The 20092-nt window shown below is 38.7% G+C and overlaps 1 protein-coding gene across 1 annotated transcript in view; it reads left to right on the top strand.

Moving 5' to 3' along the window:
• The window catches only part of DSCAM (DS cell adhesion molecule), a 181528-nt gene that overhangs the window by 72757 nt on the left and 88679 nt on the right, over positions 1–20092 (top strand). Inside the window, exons 10-14 of the mRNA XM_065676987.1 lie at positions 4704–4900; positions 7932–8028; positions 9500–9628; positions 14560–14727; positions 18586–18656. Coding sequence (XP_065533059.1) covers positions 4704–4900; positions 7932–8028; positions 9500–9628; positions 14560–14727; positions 18586–18656 — 662 coding nt within the window. The remainder of the gene's footprint in view (positions 1–4703; positions 4901–7931; positions 8029–9499; positions 9629–14559; positions 14728–18585; positions 18657–20092) is intronic.

The raw sequence follows: 20092 nt of genomic DNA, 5'->3' as shown, positions 1-20092 counted from the left end.
TTTCACCTTTTGAGATATGCAGGTGTTTTTCTAGTCCTGTGCATCTCTTGAGGATGAAGAATGGAGAACATAGTTTTACCAAGGAACAGCGTACTTAAATAGAAGTATTTAAGCAGTCCGATAGATTTTAAATTTTCTGCTACATTCAGGACACCTTTTGAATTCTGGAGAGGTGCTACTTAACTAAGCAAAACCATCATTTATGAAACGGAAAACAAAGAGAAGAATTAGAGCAATGCACACACTGACTCCTGGAAGTCTACTAAATTTAAAAATAAACTCACAAATAGGTATCAACTAATTATAGTGTGAGAGCTAGGCTCCCTTAAATGTAAGCAATGTACTTGCATGGGCTTCGTTTGCCTGAGCAGAAGTGGACTGAGGAAGAGGAAATTTGTTTTTGAGGCAGAAAAATCTCATTTGTCATGGACAGAAGAGATTTCTCACAGACGAGAGTGGCTGACCAGCATGCTAAATTTGGCTTAAATGTTAAAATGGAATTTTAATATATTTATTTTTTTCAATATATATTCCTTTCAACTTTAATGCAGTTTTCTCTTATCACAACTCATATCCTTATGATGTTATTTTTATCCAAGGTTGTTTACACTGCGTCAAAGGACCATAGTCCTCTGTTCTAGAAGCTGTTCAAGAAAACCAGATGGCATTCATCTTCCCTCATTACAGCATTAGTATGCACATCTCTGCAACTAAGCAAACCATTGCAAGTTCCTGAGTGATCAGTGTAAAGAAGAGGCTTTTGAGGGCACAGATCATCTGTTTAGATATGTTCAGCTATCTACAAATCATTATCTGTATCATTAGATTTGCTTATCTACTGCATCTTTTACATCCTCTTTCTCAAAAGCAACTTAAATCTTCATTGTTTGGCTATGATCAGCAATGTGACTTTCAGTATAGCTCAGAACATATCCTACAATGTCACACGGCATCTCCCCATTTATTGTGGTGTTGGCTGTGCTGTATTCCTCTCTTCTCACCACAGCCAGTTTGCTAGAAAAATACTATTTTAATAGCCACAGTTCTTAAACATACAGAGAACCTAACGGTCTTGGAATCATTTATGTATGTAACAAAGATATTTAGTGTTATTGTTCCAAACAGAATCCCAACTTTAAACAGAAGTCTCCAAGTCTAATGCTGCTTGTAGCCATATGCGTCCCTTAAAAATGGAAATTGCCATAATCTAGAAACTGTAGCTTCTATTTTGTCCGGTTTTGACCAATACACCTTTAACAATGCCCAGCACACACTTCAGAGAAAGATGTTGGAGAATCCCAGAGGAGAGATAATTGGATTAATTTGTCTCATAAAGAAGCCAACTACAAAGTCCTGGAAAATGATGTTGTGCATTCCTTGAACATACACAGCAACGTGTCCTTCCCTTCCAAAATTCTCTTATATAAATACATATCATTATATATGTGTGTATATAATGTATATTTGAAGAGCTATAAGGGATACACACACTTAATAGGGCATCTGAATCATCTTGTTATATTTCTAAATGCCTTCACTCTATTTTTAAGACATCCTGAGAGAATATCTCATGCATATGTAGTACAGATTTAGTTTGCTTATTTACAGTTTTCTAGATTATTTTGTCAGTAAAGAGGCAGCATATTTATCTCAGTTATTTGCATCAGTAATGTGATTAAAGATAGTTTAAGGATGAAGAAATACGTTGCCTAAAATATCCTTGGGAATGTGGTTTTGTTACCAGAAATCTTTTGACATTAAAGAAGATAAAAAGAAGAGCTTATAGTTTAGGATCATTGGAGATAAATTGTGTAGAGTAAAAAATCAGCTTTGGAGGAAGGGGAAATATTTAGCTGTGAGGCATTGCTATGGCAATAAGAAATCCGTGTGGAAGATTATGTGAGAAGGAGGGAAGGATAAGCAGGGATAAAGCTGTATCTGAGGAATAAAGTCATCTTTCTTTACATGTTTTCATGCTGCTCTTATTAAGAAAGTTTGTTGGAAAAAAAAATTGAGTTTCAAAAGCTAGCTTTTGTTATTTAAAAAGCAAGCAAGATAGTCACTTTGTTTGGATGGCACCCATCAGGGTACTCTTGGTAGACAGCTGGTTAGGAGATCTGAAAGTGATGAAGGAGTCTCTGAGACAGGTTCCTTGAGGTCTGTGGAGTTTAAATCCATATGTCCCATTTTCTGTGGGTGCACACCTTGCTCATACCAGTGAAGCAGGAGGAGGATAGACCTGCCAATTCAAGGCCCAACAGCTCCAAACCTCCTGCCCAGGGATCATGGGCACCCAGGGAGCTCAGGTACTTCGTGGGAAGGCACACACCATCCCTGAGCCTCTGGGTGGGCTAAGCACATGCTCTTTCTGTCACCAGAGAAACTTGAAGTAGGACATACTGGTGGGAAGGAGGACTGAAGCTGTAGAGAAAAATCACTTAGGTGACGTAGAAAGTCAGCATAGTTTAATTTGGGATGGGAAATGGTGTTGGAGGAGAACGTTGCTGTAGGTGTTAGGGAGCATGTTTGAACCTAAGGAGTTTACAGAGGAAGAAGAGAGGGAAAGGTGAAGGGGACTGGAGTATATTACATTGAAGAGAAAAGTGAAAGGAGTGGAAATGTGCAGTAAATGAAGAAAGAAACCTGTGGGAGGAAGAAAGGTGGTGGCAAAAGCTAATGATGGTAAACTGGACTCCTTAACAGCATGGTACTCATTTGAATTTGGTCTCTTATTAATGAAGAAAATGCATAAAAGGATATATTGGTCTATTTCAGGTATTGCAAATAAGAGCAAATATATTCAAGTGCACATACCTGTAAATATAGGGCCCATAGGTTTGCAGCTCTGTAGGTCTAGTATACTGCCTTCTGTGTTTAGAAGCAACAAGTGGATGGACCAAAAAAGTGAATTTCTGAATTTAGCCTCCTTGTGGGTTCTTGGACAGACACCAGATAAAAATGAAGCTATTTTCATTCTCTTGAAGATGGAATCAGACTTGTCCTAATTTTCTATTCTGATTATTCATCATTTTTTCTCTTTGAATGCTTCTCTCTGACAAAATTAATTGACATATAATATCCAAACAGTTAAACAAGACGTGCTTCATCACTAATGCATATCAGTGCCTAAAGAGCCTCATGTCTCACACAATCTTTCTAAGAGTTCTTCCTGTAATTAGATCCCATTTGTAACTCTAACCACAGGCCTGTTAATTTTCAAATTGGTTTGTTTTGGTTCAGGAAGCCTTTGAACATAAAAAACTGCATCCTGACATATTGTCATATCTGAACATCAGCAGCTCTGGCATGAAAAGGTCATGCCACCAAGCATTAACATTTCAGAATAGCTATTATAGTAATTAATTCAAATAAGGATTATGTTTTTCTTTTTGCTATGTGGTAGCAATAGATACAATCTATGCAAAAGGAAAGACTGTGGAAGCCTCAAATAAGGTCCTATGCCAATGGCATCTTAAAATAAAGACCCAGAGAAATTCAGATGAAATGAGTGAGTTGTTCTGATAAGAAGAGGCAAGTGTTCATGCATAAAAATAAGGAGAGTGGGGCTATTGTGGAAGGCAGCCTTGGAGTGAAGAAGGGAGTTAGAGAAGGGACTCTACTGCCACCTCATATGCTTTGAAAGGAGTGGACAGATTTGTTCAGAAGAGAGCAGTTCTGTGTGCTGTCCAGGGGTTTCCAGCTTTAACCAAGAAGGGAACAGGCCAGAACTGAAAGATAGGCTTATGGGCTTTGATACTCACAAATGCCCAGATGCTATCAATTGGTGGACAGATAATACGGGAATGAAAGGACAGTCTACTGAGGACACCAAAGAGACTATCATGATTCAAAAATGCCATGTTTTGAGGGGTTTACATTAAAACACTCTGAGGATTTACACTTCCTGTTTCCAGAAACAAAATTATTCTAAAATGTGAAAATACTTTGGGTTTAAGTCTATTCTTGCTAGCAAAAGAGTACTTTTTTTTCAACATATTTTTTTTTTAAATTCCTACATGATTAATGAAGTTGACAATTATGTCCGAACTTTTCTGCAAATACCTTCTGAATACAATAGAACTCAAATCTAGCTAGGTTTATTGACAGTTTAATTATACTTTCTGTTTAGTACATTTAGTGCATTTTAACTACGTACTTAGTGCATACATGGACTAAGCTCTTTGGTACAGAGCCTTTCTTTTACATTTGTACAGCACGTGGTTTTAATTGAGCCCTCATTTTGATAGGTTATTACTGTTATACAAAATAGTAGATCATATGCATGTCAGCAAATAAAACAGTAGCTCATAAGAAGAAATAGGAAATTTTTATCAGTTTGTAATTGGCCCCATATCTGAATGCTTATACTTACAGCACTTTCGTGTACTGTGAATATTTTAATTATGTTACAAGCGGTCCTGTGAGCAGCAAAATGAATGGAGTCAGGCTCTTGTTGGATTTGCATCTTCTCATCTCTACAGCCTCAGTGTTCAGTCCCAGTTCCCCTCTGCTAAGCTCCCATTGAAGCCCATCTTTGGTCTTAAAAATATTCTCTAACACAGGAATGAAAGCAAAATAATTTCTCACATTTTTGGCCATCTGGTCAAATATGGACAAGCTGAACAAGACCCAGACTGAAGGGCCAACCGTGCATCATCAGACTAAGCTCACTGAAGAACGATATTTGTTTTGTCTGGTTTTAGTTCCAGCTATGATAACTTCCTATCCAAATACCACCTTGGCAACACAAGGTCAAAAGAAGGAGATGAGCTGCACGGCACATGGAGAGAAACCCATCATAGTCCGCTGGGAAAAAGAAGACCGAATCATTAACCCTGAAATGTCCCGTTACCTTGTTTCCACCAAGGAAGTTGGAGATGAAGTGATCTCTACTCTGCAGGTAAGAAAACAAAGTGGTCCATGACTCATCTACTTGTGTGAGTGTTGCTTGACTTTATTTTGATAGGGACTCACAGCTACCTCTGCCCTAAAAAATCAAAGCCCCACCACTTGCCCCACCTGTGGTGCACCATTTGGAGAGCTAGCAGCAAGAGGTAGAGGATGCCTCTTCATCCCAACCCCTGGAAAAATGTCTCCATCCTCCCATGCTCCAGAAACAAGAAGAGAGTGAGCCTGGCTCACAGCTCCCAATCTTTTCTGTCTCAGGAGCAATGTGGCTCATGTATTAGCCTGCTCTTCCTGGGCAGCATAGCTCAGTTTTGAGAACACTGCTAATAAGCACTGGGTGAATATCTGACGCATAGCTCTGATGTGTGTCAGGCTTACCTTTGCCAAAATCATTAAACTGTTTTGAGATAAAAATTCTGTCTTTTTAAACTACCTTTTCTTCCCCCCTTTAACATTTCGGGGCTTATGATACTCATACAAAATCAGATTAGTCATCGAATTCAAAATGAGGTGAAAGGAAAAGGCATGTGTAGGCATGTAAGCAGTATACCCACTGATGACAGTATTTGGTATTGTACACAACAGCAGAAGTCACCAAGCTACCTAGCAAATAGTTATAGTCTTGCATCTTTACTTCTGCTTCTGTGTCAGGCAGCTGTTTGATTGTGTGGGCACCATGCACCCCTACTTGCATGACGAATCACTATATGGTATTCTGTTAACTCGTAAGTGGCTGACTTGGATTAGTTTGAGGGGCTACATGAGTGGACCTACTGTTTCAGGAACTTAAGTTTCCCCAAGTGCCACAGAAGCACAGGAAAGTCATTGTTGTGGTGTCATATACAACAGGTGTGGTTATGACATTGCCCCCAACATACCAGGGTACAGCTTTTTCCAGTCAAATTTTAAATTTAGCAACATAAGCGTGTCCATTCCTTTCTATTTTTAAATGTGCCTTTATGCAATCAAAAAGCTTAAAAAAAATAAAACCATACAAATTCTCAGGCAAAATTCTTGATTTTCTATTTTTCAGTCATGTTCTTAAAAACATTTTTACCAGTCTCAAGGAAATAATTTTCAATCTCTCTAGTGATTGTCTGGTGACATTCTAGTGTAACTTTAAAAGTATATCTCTTTCTTCAGTAGCCAAAAATTGTGATGGACCAGTAAAAATCTGGATTTACTCTATATGAGGGAGTTTTGTCATTGATTTCTGTAAGAAAGAATAAGTTCTATGTGTGATTTTGTTCATATTAGTGTATTTGTCTTACAAATAATATTTAATTATAGGATAGATCCCTAGACTTCTCTCCCTCAATCATCCTACTGACTTTAATAAGATAATGCCTTGATGCACAACAATATTTCTTTTTGTGAGGCTGGAGACTTGCTTAGAGAATTCTCTTCCAAAGCAGTTGTATAGCGTTGTGGCATTCTACAACTATATGTATGTTACATACAAAACCTTTGACTTCTAAGAGATAAAATGCCCCAAAAGTAGAAAATGTCAGGATTAACATTGTCTCTGAAGCTTTTAACTCAGTGTTTTTGCATGCGTGCATGATGATGTGAGTTTTAGTTGTATATTTGGCTTTTATCTTTTCTGCAGGACCCCTGCCTCAATGAGGCATGACTTGGATTTTCTTTGGAATTGAATTAGGGTTGAGTAATGAAAGACACTGTGTGATGCAAGGCTGATCATTGAAACCAAACTTTTCACAGGTGGCCAATAATTGTGTGTTCTTTGTTTTCTAGGTACTTGCCTTGAGCCCTTGGGGTCTGATTTGCAGAAGTACTAAGCCCTCATAGCTGCAGCTTAACTCAATGGAAGCTGTTATGAACACATGAAAAGCTATTTATTGCTAAGAACTCTGAGCAGGGGGGAAGAAGGCCCTAGATGTATCAAATTGGGCTCAGAAAAATTTTGTTTTCCTGTCTTAAAGCTCAGCCACTTAACACAGCTTGACAAGTTACCACATCTCAGATGATAACTCTCCAACATTCTCATAGCAAGTGGGAAATTAATCCATTTATCTTAACTCGTGGTGAATGAGAGCTGTGCTCGCATTACCTTGGTTTTGCTAAGGAATAAAGAACACGTGGAGTTACTATGGCTCAGCTAATACGTGGCAAATTGTCAAGCAGCCACAAATATTACCATATATCTGGTTCCTTAATTCCTCATACAAAATGGTGGTAATACTTTTCATGATATCAGGGTTTATCAAAATAAATTCACTCATGTTTCTGAAATGAATATTGCATAGGTGAATCCACAAAAAAAGGATATGAGAAAATGAATAAGTCTGTCTTCAGGGCACAGTTTGAACTGTGTGCAGTAAATAAAGTGTGGAGCAGCACACTGAACAATGGGAAGAAAATGGTATTTGTAATATCTGCTCATTTAAAAAACACTCTCCCTATTGTATGTGGAATGAAGCAGTGGTCCTGTAGAAAAATATCATTATGGTCATGTACATAAAGACTGTATGCAACTTTCTACATTATTAAATCACACATAGGAAAGAAAGGTCATTCAAAGTTTTATTATGAGGCACAATGCTTAATACTGCAGGGTTCATCACCAATGTTTGAACCTTGATTTCCTCCACATAGACCTCACCCATTTGAGTTACATTTAGAAATTACTGGGAAAAATGGAGGTAGCAGGAGGCACCATTTTGTACGGAAAATTTGAACTGTTAAATACATGGCGAACTTAGGAGTAACAGGAAACTAGACTCCTAATGAGAAGCTACAGGACTAGGCGGTGCTCCAACTCCTGACTACACATGTAGAGCAGATAGCTTGCTTCCTCAGCCCAGGTGTTGTTGGTTTTGATAACTCTTGGTATTCTGGATATTTTACTATGCATATGTATGTATGTGTATAACACACAGTATCTATTCCTTACTGTCAAGTAAAGCAATTTGTACAATTTTTCTTGCACTATACAGAGAAGCTGTTCGTTTATTTTCTCTATGTGCTGTTCAATCAATTACTTCTTTTCAAATCACCCATAGATTTTGCCAACAGTGCGTGAAGATTCTGGATTCTTTTCCTGCCATGCCATCAATTCTTATGGGGAGGATCGTGGAATAATTCAGCTCACTGTGCAAGGTAGGAAGAGGACAACATAAGGAAAAAAACACAGCTATTGTAGTACAGTAAGTGTGTGTCATCTCAGAAATCTGTTGGGGGAGGGAGGCTCTGATTCCTAATTAAATGTATTCCTCATTGTCAAAGAAAGGAGGAGCTGCATTATGGTGCTCAGTCTTTCATTTTCCAGCATCAAAAATTAAATCAAAACATAAGATAAGCTTCAGTCATTCTAGATATGTACAAATGGGTAAGATTTTTTTCTTAAATACACTAGCGGACAGCCTGCTAAAGATACTTAAGACTATCATCTTCAGTAGGGACAGCAGATATGAGGAGGCTACTTTTTGCAGGGAGAGGGATGCATTTGCTGTTAAAGAACAAATGTACCTAAATCCCAAGATCAAACTAAAGCAAAAATGATCTGACTTTATGTCTAGAAAAATGCTAAACCTACTGTGGATCTTTAAACAAAATATTTCAAGTTTAATCAGTCAAAATAAATTGCAATTGGTTTGCACATTGCAAACTCCAGGAACCTATGTTTCCTGGAGTTGGGGCTCTCCTCCTTCAGGGTATCATTCAGGCAGACAGCAACAAGTCCTGGTGGTGGAGGATACAGTATGCGAGATGCAGAGCATGGGCAGGACTCAGCCACTGACTACTGCTTACTTCTTTGTGCAATGCTTGTCCCTGTGCTTGTATGCCTTTGAGCATGCACACAACAGATTTTTAGGACTTGCAAATTTCTTTCTCCCCGCTCTTGATTTCAAACAACAGAAACAGTGGCTTTCAACGAATCACTGAAACAGCAGATTTCAGTGAATGCCTATGGCAGATGTGTCAAATAATTCAGGTGGAGTTTGGGGACAGGTTCTTAGTTACACCACTGCTCATTTAAGCTGCCATGACAATTTAAAGGGACATTAGAATGGGAATAAATGCTGTTTCTTTAGAACCTTAATTCTAAATGCAGAAAAAGGCTTTAGTGTAATTTCATACTGTTATCAAATTATTCTGCTATTAGATAAACACTTTTAAACACACTCAATGAAATAGAAATTCTACTCCCTCCTCCTACCCAATTTAGCACTTTTAAAGTTAGTATTCTTATTTCTACCATCACTTTTTCTGTAAAAACTGTGGAAGTATCAGTGAAACATAGGGTTCAAGGCAAAAATCTTTTCTAGCATACGTAGTCCAATCTGGAGTACTTTTAGGCAAACGCAGCTCGAGGTTGCATATAAGAAGGTTAAACAGAAGTCAGTATTCAAGATTACATCAGTGACTCCTAGTTGAACATTGACCTTTCCTCCCTCTTGTTGAGCATTCTTCAGCAGGTGATTAACTGGCTCAGGGTACTAATGAGTGACCAGAGAAAATGCCATGAGAGCTTACCACCAGCAAGCTATGCCGGTGCCACACTCTTTAATGTTACCTCATTAAGAGTACAGGCTTCCTTCTGACTAAAACTGTGTGTGTATTTACTCAGAGCCCCCCGACCCTCCTGAAATAGAAATACGAGAAGTGAGAGCGCGCAGTATTGCCCTCAGATGGACCATGGGATTTGATGGGAACAGCCCAATCACTGGCTACGACATCGAGTGCAAGAACAAGTCAGGTAAGAAATAATCTTCCTCTGAAGTAATCCCCGTCACTAGTCATTCATCACCGAGCCTGTATCGTAAAAGATAATTCATAAATTGAAACTGCCTGATGGAAATTTTTACCATGGTTTATTTAATCTTCCACAGCAAAATTTATCTTCATTTATTGTTGCCTTTTTTCTTCTTTTTCTTTTTCATTTCTTTTTGAGGCAAGGACATTAGGTTTAGCAATCGCTACTTTTCATTTTTACCAGAGAAAACCTACAATTAAGGGGGAAAATTGTGTTGTAAAATAAGCCATTCTAGGTGATAGCTTGATAGCTGGTATGGTTTTGATAGCTGATTCTTGGTCCCTGTTCTTATCTTTAATCCATTTGGATTATTTTTTTTTTAATTTTCAAGTTCTATTTTTTCCCTATTGAAAAAGCCACCCACCTTTACAAATTATCTTTTGCTGTAGTGCTGATTTTTAAAAGTTGTTTTCTATCAATATATAAGTACATGGCATCCTCCCTGGAAAGTTAGCAGTGCAAAAGTTTATTTAAGAGAATTTTAAGATGAAGAAAGCCTTCCAGGGATGGGTCATCCACAACTTCTCTGGACAGTCTGTGTCAGTGTCTCACCACCCTCATAGTGAAGAACTTCTTAATATTTAATCTCAGTCTACTCCCTTTCATGATTTGAGAAGGAACAAGCAAGGAAATTGCGATGGAACAATGTTTCATATTTCAAGTATTATTAAAAATACACTGAGAAATTATATTGTACTATTTCATGTTGGAGTTTTTTGAACTATTTGAAAGGGGATATAGTTCACTAATAGGAAGGCTCTGTGTGCTTATCAGTGAAGCGTTCTGTTTATCAAAGCAACTATGGTCCATTTACAGTCTTCTCCCTTTAGTCCTGAGACAGAAAAATATACTTGTTCATAAAATTCTAATATTTGCCAAGATTTTTCAAAAACTATTCTACTACTTATCTTTTCTAATCTTTGTTTGTCTACATTGTGTATTTCCTTTGTGCTTCACTTAGGCAAAAATTTTGAGATGCTCTATCTACTAGATAAAATATTTTCTAGTGTTTAATCATCAGTTACCATTTTTACATTTGCTTTGTAAATGAATTTGATGATGTACAGGTGAGCATGGTACCTGAAAGATTACAGAGCTCTAAAACATCGTTGTTAGATTTAGTTCAATGCTTCAAGTGATAATGCAGAATGCAGGCAAACATGAAGTGGTAATCACTATGAGCCTGCGTTACAAAATTATGTCTCTCTAATATGGCATGATAAATCACAAGCAAGACAGCAAATGAGGCACTAACAGACTGAATGAAAACATCAAGACACAACAGTGATAAAGGTTAAAAAAAATGAAAGAAAGAAAAAATACTAAGTGGGAGAATTAGTGTTGGAGAAAGTATTTCTTTGTCTGTATGTGGAGACAAACACTGGAGTTCATGTCCTAAAAAGAGCAGATTTCCTTCATCTCACTGCAAATAATAAAAACATAATCTTTTAGAATCTAAGGCTGAATCTTTGGAGAAACTAGGATTGGGTTTTTGAATTCTTGCACGTGATTCTTGTCAGTAAATAAATAATCAAGAAAATGAAACATCAAACCTGGTTACTGAAGAACTTGTACAGGGTAGTTAAAGGAAGATAGAACAAAGGAGAGAGAATTAAGAAAGCTCCTCACAATTTCCAGATTATTACAGGGACAAAACTTAGGTAAAACATTCACAATACAGATGGTAAGCTGAGGGAACATCCTGCCAAGGCCAAAGTAAAGCTGTAAACTGCACAGCTGTGTTTAGTAAGAATTTTCCACCTAGGTTGCTTACCCTGAGGACTCAGAAGAGGGTTTACAACAGGATGCAACATCTAGGCTTCTTAAAACGGAAAATTGCAGAGCTTTTCAGTTTCAGGGAATGTGCTGGTGACCACACGTCATGCATGGACTTCACTATATGGTGCTTCCCTCAGATATCCAATTTACCCCAGCAGTGCAATTAGACAAAAAAAGACACTCTTTTTTACACTCAAAAAGTACTTTCTCTTTTTAGTGTGAGAAAAGACACTCTGCTTACCTTCTAGAAGGAGCATGGAGTTGCCTGTCGTTTGGGTAGGTGGTGTCTGTAAGGTCCAGTTGCCATGAAGGAGCAAGATGAGCAGTGGGAGTTCAGGTTTTCAGGCTCTTTCAGTACTTAGGTACAATGCTTTTCTATACAGAAATGTACCTGTACTACCCCTCACTGAAACCACTGATGTGTAGCCATCAGATATTTCCACTGGAGGTGTACAAAAATGTTTGACACTAGGAAAAGGTGTGTGTGTCCTTCTTTGTGCCTTTCTCTTTATCCTTTTTATTTTTCACGTTATGAGGGAAAGCTGGGGAAAACTTAACATCAGTTCTGCTTAAGCCCTGACCTGAAGAGGGAGGATCGTGCTTTACTCTTTCTTGTTCTCGCGTGTGAATAGAGGACACAGACGCCTTCGCAGAACTAGGGGCTCCTACCACACCTGCCCACGGAGGAGCAGCGTAGTACCGGAAGTGGCCACGAGGCGGCAGCACCAGCACTGCTCGAGCTGCAGCCGCTTTTCTGGTCGCAGCACAGTAACCTCAGAGTTCCAGGTCTTCCTTTTGGGAACCGGTATGAAGCTGCTGGTTTTCCTAAAATAATAAATTTTTCGCAGATCAGTGTGCCAGTATGCATTTTATATAGCACAGAGTAGTGCCTGGGTGTAACATTTATGAGTAGAATAAAAAATAAGTTAAAATATCCACTCTTACTTTTAGCTTGGGTTTTTTTTTTCTTCCAAAGGCCATTGCTGCTTGTCTTCTGTGCTTTTTCATTCTAAGTAAATGGATTTTAGAGCTCTCTGGAACAACAATAAAAACCAGAAGATCCAACAGTCAATCTGAATACCTCACTCAATTACTCACCACGTGGACACCACCAAATATTTTTAGGGTTTGCCAGAAGAAAACAAAATTAACTTCTTTATTATTTTCCCCCCTTTATTCTTATAAGCACTTATGATATTCAAAACTGAAAACAGTTTTGGAAAGAAATTGATTAATTTCTGTCTAGGCTGGTTCAGTTTGGAGAGATTGCTTTTGTTGGTTTATTTTACCCTTCAAGAAGGGGACACATGTATCAAAATATACACCTTAAGTCCATGCATGAGTTGTAAATAAACACTGGAGACCTACATTTTCACAAATCTCTTTCTCCATGGTGCATCATTACTTAATCTACTAAGAACCACCAGAATTTTTCAAACTCATTTATTCGATTTCAGCAACTAATATGTACTATGGAGTCCTGCCACTCGGAGGTTGGTATTTCAAACAACCAAGTGCAAGCTTAACCAATTTGATAATATGCAGACTAAATTTAAATAAATTCTCATCATCCTCAAGGGACATTTAACACAATTCTCCATACCAAGGAGGTCTTTTGTTAAATGCATTTCGTTTGCTGTGGTACACTGAAACAGAGTCTCCACCTGTGCTAGTACAAGATTTAACACAATGGAGTGCAACTGCTGGTTAAAGTTCTTTAAAGGTTAAGAAATTCTGCAAAGCTGTAGTAAACTGAAGCCAAGTTGAGGCAGGGCTTCCTGCAGGTAACTCCTTTAGAGCTTCTGGAAGTATCCTACAGAAGAAGCTGTGACAAACTCAGTTACCAAGGAAAAATTATATTCAAGTGAATCTGGTTAGCACTTTAATGTCTGCTTCCTAAATGTTTACTGGGTAAACAAAGCCACATAGACAAGCAAACAGGCCCTGTAGCCAGCCAAGCTGCAGATGTCATCATGACAACTTGTGCATCTTTTAGCAAGCTCATATAAAACAATTTACACAGTCTGTGCAAATATTTTGTATCTGCGAGCTTTCTATTTTTAAAGTAGTCTCTTATCTGCTGAGCTTTCTCTGATCCCGCCTGCAGTGACCCACACTGTAAAACACTCCTGTAGTCTTCTGTGACATCCCCCATGGGATGCTGCAGAGGTTAAAGGAAGAACATCCCCTGCTGTAAGAAAGAAATTAAGGACAGCAACTCATAAAAGACATCAAGATGCTTTAAACAGCTACATTCTCTTATTTTGTTTGCACCAATTGAATGCTTGGATAAAAAGGAGGAGTTACTGTGTTCAGTCAATCTCTATCCTTTTTCCTATTATATGTCTGGAGAATTTATTAAAAACATAACAGGCAGATGAATAGTAAGCATGAATAATAAAAATGTGCTTCTCTTTTTACAGATACATGCAAACAGGTAAGAGGGTTTGACATTCCCCTTGTGTTATGCAGAGTATTCCTCTGCTGCTGCATCCTAACACAAGTCAGGGAAATAGCACCAGTCCTGGAGGGTGCTGAGCTCTGTGTTTAAGTACTCTAAGCTTGCCCTCACTGTTTTCCTACAATGTGAGCTCCCAGAGTTTGGGATCAAAATTTCTGCCTGATCTCCCTGCTAGTCTGATCCCTGCATTCCTGTTGATTAACTCCGTTTCGCCCCTTTTTCTAGCACAGCTAACCTCTTTGAGTGAGGATCTCTTTGGGTGCAGCAGCTCTCATCTTTTTTACAGTTGCTCCAATGTGGCAATGGTGAAAAAACAGTGTGTACATGCGCAGACCTGGGGAATCTTTGCTGCTCTAACCACCCCCTCAAAAAAAGGCAAATGAGTAGCTATTTCCTCATATATGCTGATGACCACAGAGCTGAGATCCCATTGTTCACAGCACCACACTAGGAGCAGTTGGGAGTGCTGTCAAGGAAGGGGATCGGTCAATTTGCTTTTAGCAGCAGGTGTTTTCTGGATTAATTCAGCAATGGCAGTATCCCGCTCTGTGAGACAGTTTAACTGCAAGCTTATGTTAGTGATGTTAACATCATCTTTTATTTCTCTGTTTTATTTTAATCTCTTATTAAATAGACTCTTGGGATTCTGTTCAGAGAACCAAAGATGTTTCCCCTCAGCTAAACCAGGCCACTATCATTGACCTCCACCCTTCCTCAACTTACAACATTCGCATGTATGCCAAGAATCGCATTGGCAAGAGTGAGGCCAGCAATGAGCTCACCATCACTACTGATGAAGCAGGTACGCTCTGGTTTTGTAGCATTTAAATCAAGCTGGGAATTATTGCTCTTTGACATAAGGAATCTTTACCTGAAACGATGCTTGTGTTGCTGCAGCTGCTTCAAAAGAAATACTGAATTGTTCCCATAAAATACTGTGACTTTTGCAACTTCATAATGCAGGCCCATAATTAAAGCTGTTCAGTGGCATCTAGTGGTCAAAGAAGACATTGTGTTCAAATTTTCAGCCTGGTATACCAGAAACAGCACACCTATATCTAGTTAGGCAACTCAATCAACATCATCCTGGCTTTAGTGGCGGTTCCTCCCCTGTGGGTTGTGTGGTTTTCCTTAGAGGCTCAGATATTAATATAGGTAGCTAATTTAAGCTAACCCATTGAGAACATTGATCTATATGAATCAAATCTTTCTTGACTATTCCATCCCCCAACCCACTTGCCATTTTGTTTTCTGATTGCTGTATAAGTCAGTTGGCTGTCATCAGTTAAATGTCATCCTCCTGTTCTTTGTTGCCATGTATTCTTCTACACTGTTGTAGGTTTCGGTACCAGGAGGGCTATGTGGGCATTTTTGCTTTGGAGGCTGGAGCCACTCTTTCATGTACTCAAATTGCTGCCTTTCCAGTTCTGTCTTATTTTTGTTTCTCAGAGCTAGGTGAAGTAGCAGATGGATAAGGCCAGCACAGCCTTGTGCATGCTACCATGTCCCAGGTCCGGCTTGTTACCTGTGGGTGAAAACCAGAGAGCTACAGCTCTCTATTTCAGAAATTAGGAATGAAAACGCTGAATGGCCATGAATACTTCTGCCAGGTACATATTCCAATTGCATACAATGTAGAAAGGTGTTGAGAGTAACCTAAGCAGCTCCAACATCCTTAGCCCACTAAAACTAGATGGAATTACTCTGAAATCTTGACCAGAAAGGAGCTTGCTCACTTGTTTTTGAAAACACATTTTTATCTTGCTAATTTTATTTTTCCTGTTACTTTATGCTGAGTCAGCAGTGCTTCCTTCTTTAGGAATTTCGAGAGGAAAACTGCAATGCAAGTATCTGGGTAGCAGTCTTCTAGCAGTGAAAATTCCTACCTTTTTTTTCAAGATTCTTGTTGGTCTAAGCTTTGAACACTCAGTGACCAGTTTTTAGTTCAGCTCTTATGAATACAGCTGTGTAATTCCCACACATTTTCTCTGTGGGTGAATTTACTACAGTGAAAATATACCCCTTGTTGGGAGAACATGTTTTTGTCTCCAAGGGACTTGTTGAATAAGAAGATCCAAGGGCTCACAGTGAAAAGCAAAATAAGTAGGAGACAAACATCAGCTGCATTTGTTTTTTTCACTGGGTGTTTTTTCATCCCAGGGAAAGGAAATCCTTCAGTGAACAGCTTTATTAATGGTGAATAGTTTGCAAAATATTTATCATTTGGTGAGGATTTTTCTTGTCCTTTGTTCAATGAAAATGTGAAATCACTACAGAAAACAGACTATCCTTTTTTCTGGTCCACATCACCTGTTATCCCCAAAATGCACATTCTTTCTTGTGCATATACATCAAAATAGAGGGGTAGATCTTGTTTACCTATGCTTGGGATATTTCTTACTTGCTGAGTTTTTCCTGTCTGTTAATTAAGTTGTCAGGATCAGCAGCTGGCATTGAAATGAAAAAACAGCTTCCCTGTGAACAGGGTGGAACCTTAACACCACATTTTATTCAGTTCTTTGTAACCAAGATTCAGAATAATTGGTCCTTTTTGTTACTGTCTTTAAAGGAGACGTCTATTTGGAGAAAGAGACTAACTGTGTGATCAAAAGTCACTGATCTACCTAGGGAACAATTGGAAGAGAGGAGGTCAGGCTTAGGCAGAGCATATGATGTTTGTCTCCTGGATTTTTTATTTCAGATGGTATGTGATGTACAGGAGCACCATTTCTTTGATCACTGTTTACTTCTGTTCTCAGCTTTTACAATAGGAAATGGAGAGCAGCATGGTGCAGGGAATGAGAGAGAAGGTAATGAGAAGGGAGCAAAATAAAGGTCCAAGAAAGTATAAAAACTGGACAACTCAAACCATGCTATTAGTAAGGGGGTGCAGGTTGTATATGACATATTACAGTGACCTGAGTCAGCCAGCATTAGCCATTAGAAAACTGTAAGGGGTCTCTGTGGCAAAAGGGTAGTCAAGAATGGCATGATTTCAAAGCTTACAGACCACCTCTTTCACTCTATGCAACCATGGTTAGCTCCTGTGTTGCAAAATAGACTGTAAGTACCCACGTGCACTAATGTTTATCAGGAATAAAAAAGCATCATGGCTGCCGTTTAATACTGAAATCAATATAGGAAGCTGGAATATCTTGGCTTTCTTTATGTCTTTGATACAAAATCTGTATGACATTAAATATATATTTTTAAATTACTTCTTATTTAACATTTCACTATGGTATGCTGGGAACAGCTACCTGCTCCAGTCTGGAAAACTTTTGGGGTCTTTCAAGAAAAAAATCAATATTTTAAGAAGCACATTTTAAACCCCATTTTTGAGCTCAAATGCTTTTCTCAAATTCCACTACATTATAATGTACCTGGAGAAATGCCATTCGTGTTTGTCAACAGGGGGCCAGAATCAGTGGCATCTAGTGGTCAGGGACAGGGTTAAAAAAATTCAGAGTGATCTCATTTTTGCCAGTAGAATTTTTCCTCTTCTTCTTCCTGTACAGTAATGCAGGAAGAATGGAAATAAAGTGTTTTCAAGCTCTGGAAATTTCCCATCTGAAGTGTCAAGTATGGCACAGAATAGGGCATATTTAATAACTTAAACATATTATAGGCTGTATTCTGGGTCTCTGTGCTTTCACCAGTTAAAGCAATACGTTCTGGTTCCTTTCACCACAGCTGTCATTTGCTGCTGCTCCACCTCTAACAGCCCCATCTCACCCTTTTTATTGCTTTACTTCCTTTGTCATGCGATTAAACTTAATTTAATACCTTTTACTGAGGCCATATTCTGCATCAAGGGAACCCTCTACAGCAGCTCAAGATGACTCCATTCCTTTCTTCAGATCTTTCTTTTACAATGATTTACATCACTGAGCAAGCAGTTTACTTCAGATCTTTCTGTTCAGTCCCAGCCAATTCTTGATCTGCTTTGTAGCGGCCCAGCTGACAAGTAGGTTTCCCTAGACTCAGGGTATTCTTTTTTTCATTTGCCTTTAAAGCATCATGCACACCCTTGGCAGCATATTGATACTAAATGAAACTCTTCCTAACTCAGGCACGCTTTTTGTATCTGGCAGTTATTTTTTGTCTGATTTCCAGGCTGAAATACTTACAATGGGGAGAGAGAGAGAGAGGGTAAAGTGTGCCGCTTTTTGTGTATAAAATATTTGATATTTGGATGAATGTGCTCAGTCGCTAGTGAAAAAAGCAGATCCCACTGGAAAGTGTGCAACATGAAGGCTGGACAAGGAGCTCCTGCCTTGCTTTCAAATAGGTTCTGCTGTCTTTCTATCACCCCCAGGGTTCTGATTCTTGAAAACGTCTTGCCTGCTTACGAAACAGAACCAGCATTGTGAGAGTATCACTGAACATGAAAAGTCACTATTATTCATTCTAATTTTATTTACCATGCTATATTTTGGCATGTGTTGTATTTCACTGTTGGTCAGACATGACCCCTGAATAGGAAGATGCTATGCTCTGGTTTTGTGCAATGAAATTGTGGCTGCAGTTTTCCATATGACATTGACTCAGTCCAGATCTCTGTGATGCTGGTGTGTTAAGATGGTGACGTGCTATGTGAAGTGCTGAATTCTGTGGCTGTGAGGGACAGTTTTGATGCACCTCTCTTCTCTCTTTCCAGCTCCTGATGGTCCACCTCAGGATGTTCAACTTGAACCTATATCTTCACAAAGCATTAGGGTCACCTGGAAGGTAAATATGCACACATCCATACTGACAGTATTCTGACACCCATATTGACAGTATTCTGGTGCACTCAAGGAGGTTTTATTGAGGGGAGTATTATAACAACTGGGGATTAGTTATTTTATTTGGGAGAGTTCTTGCTGATCCTTTGCCACCAAATCTTAAAGTATTTGCCATTAAGAGTGGTGCATTATGAAAAGCATGAACCTTCTATTGGTTAATAGTAGCAGCAGCTGCTTGCCTGTACTGATGACTAGAACATTTCCTGCTTCTTTCTGATTTCAAAGGCTACATGCTTGGAAATAAGCATCAAAGAATTTCACTTTGATCTGGGGCAAAATTTCCCCAAACCATTGAAGCCAAATGAGAATTGATAAATCAGAGCAACCAATTTAAAAATATCAGCAACAGATATTTAAAAATCTGGCATGTCTTATGACTCGATTAATTTTTTCTAGATTTTACCCAGTGTTTTGACAACGCCAGAATGTTTTAAATGCTTTTGATGTGATATCAGAGGTACTTAAACCAAGCTTTAAATGGTTTTGTAATATATACTCCTTGTACTTTTTAGCAGACAGAATAAAGCTATCTAATTACAGTAACATAATCTCAATATGAATGGCAGTTTCCAAATTGTATTTATAATTCCATATATTTAAAACTCTGAAATATGTAGTATTAAGTGCTGGAGTGGGATGTGGCATAATAGTGATGTCAATTACTCCTGCAAATGTGGATGATGTGTCTTTCACCCCATTATGTGGACCATCCAGAGAGTCAGAATAGTAGCAATGAGTTGCTACTTATTAACCATATAAATAACTGTAGGCTATATATACAATAAATAACCAGCATGATCTTGTTTTAGGTTTGAGCTGGTTCCTGGAAAGACAGGTTTCTACTGTGCATGATCTCTGTAGAGCATAGGTGGACGTATAACTACAGATATTCTAACTAGTACAGAGGGATCTCAGCTGTCAAGCATTTTAAGTAGTTCATTGGTGCTTTATAAATGGTACATTAAAATATCTGTTTTGATGGGAAATTTCAACATTAAACTTCAAAAGCAGTAGTCTTTATCAGACCTGTTACATGCAGGTCACAGATACAGTGCTGATTTTGGATCTTGTCCACATCTTATTGATCGATTGAGTGCACCCTCAGCAAGTTTGCTGACAACACCAAGCTGTGTGATGCAGTTGACATGCTGAAGGAAAGGGATACCATCCAGACAGACCTTGACAGGCTTGAGAGGTGGGACAGCACAGACCTCATGAAGTTCAGTAAGGCCAAGTGCAAGGTCCTGCACTCGGGCCAGGGCAATCCCAAGCACATCTACCGGCTTGGCAAAGACTGGATTGAAAGCAGTCCTGAGGAGGAGGAGTTGGGGTGTTGGTTGATGAGAAGTTCAGCATGAGCCAGCAGTGTGTGTCTGCAGC

The sequence above is a fragment of the Lathamus discolor genome, chromosome 4 (assembly GCF_037157495.1).
Source record: "Lathamus discolor isolate bLatDis1 chromosome 4, bLatDis1.hap1, whole genome shotgun sequence".
Lineage (NCBI taxonomy): Eukaryota > Metazoa > Chordata > Aves > Psittaciformes > Psittacidae > Lathamus > Lathamus discolor.
Note: the sequence above shows the minus strand (reverse complement) of the source record. Positions and strands in the feature narration are given on the sequence as shown.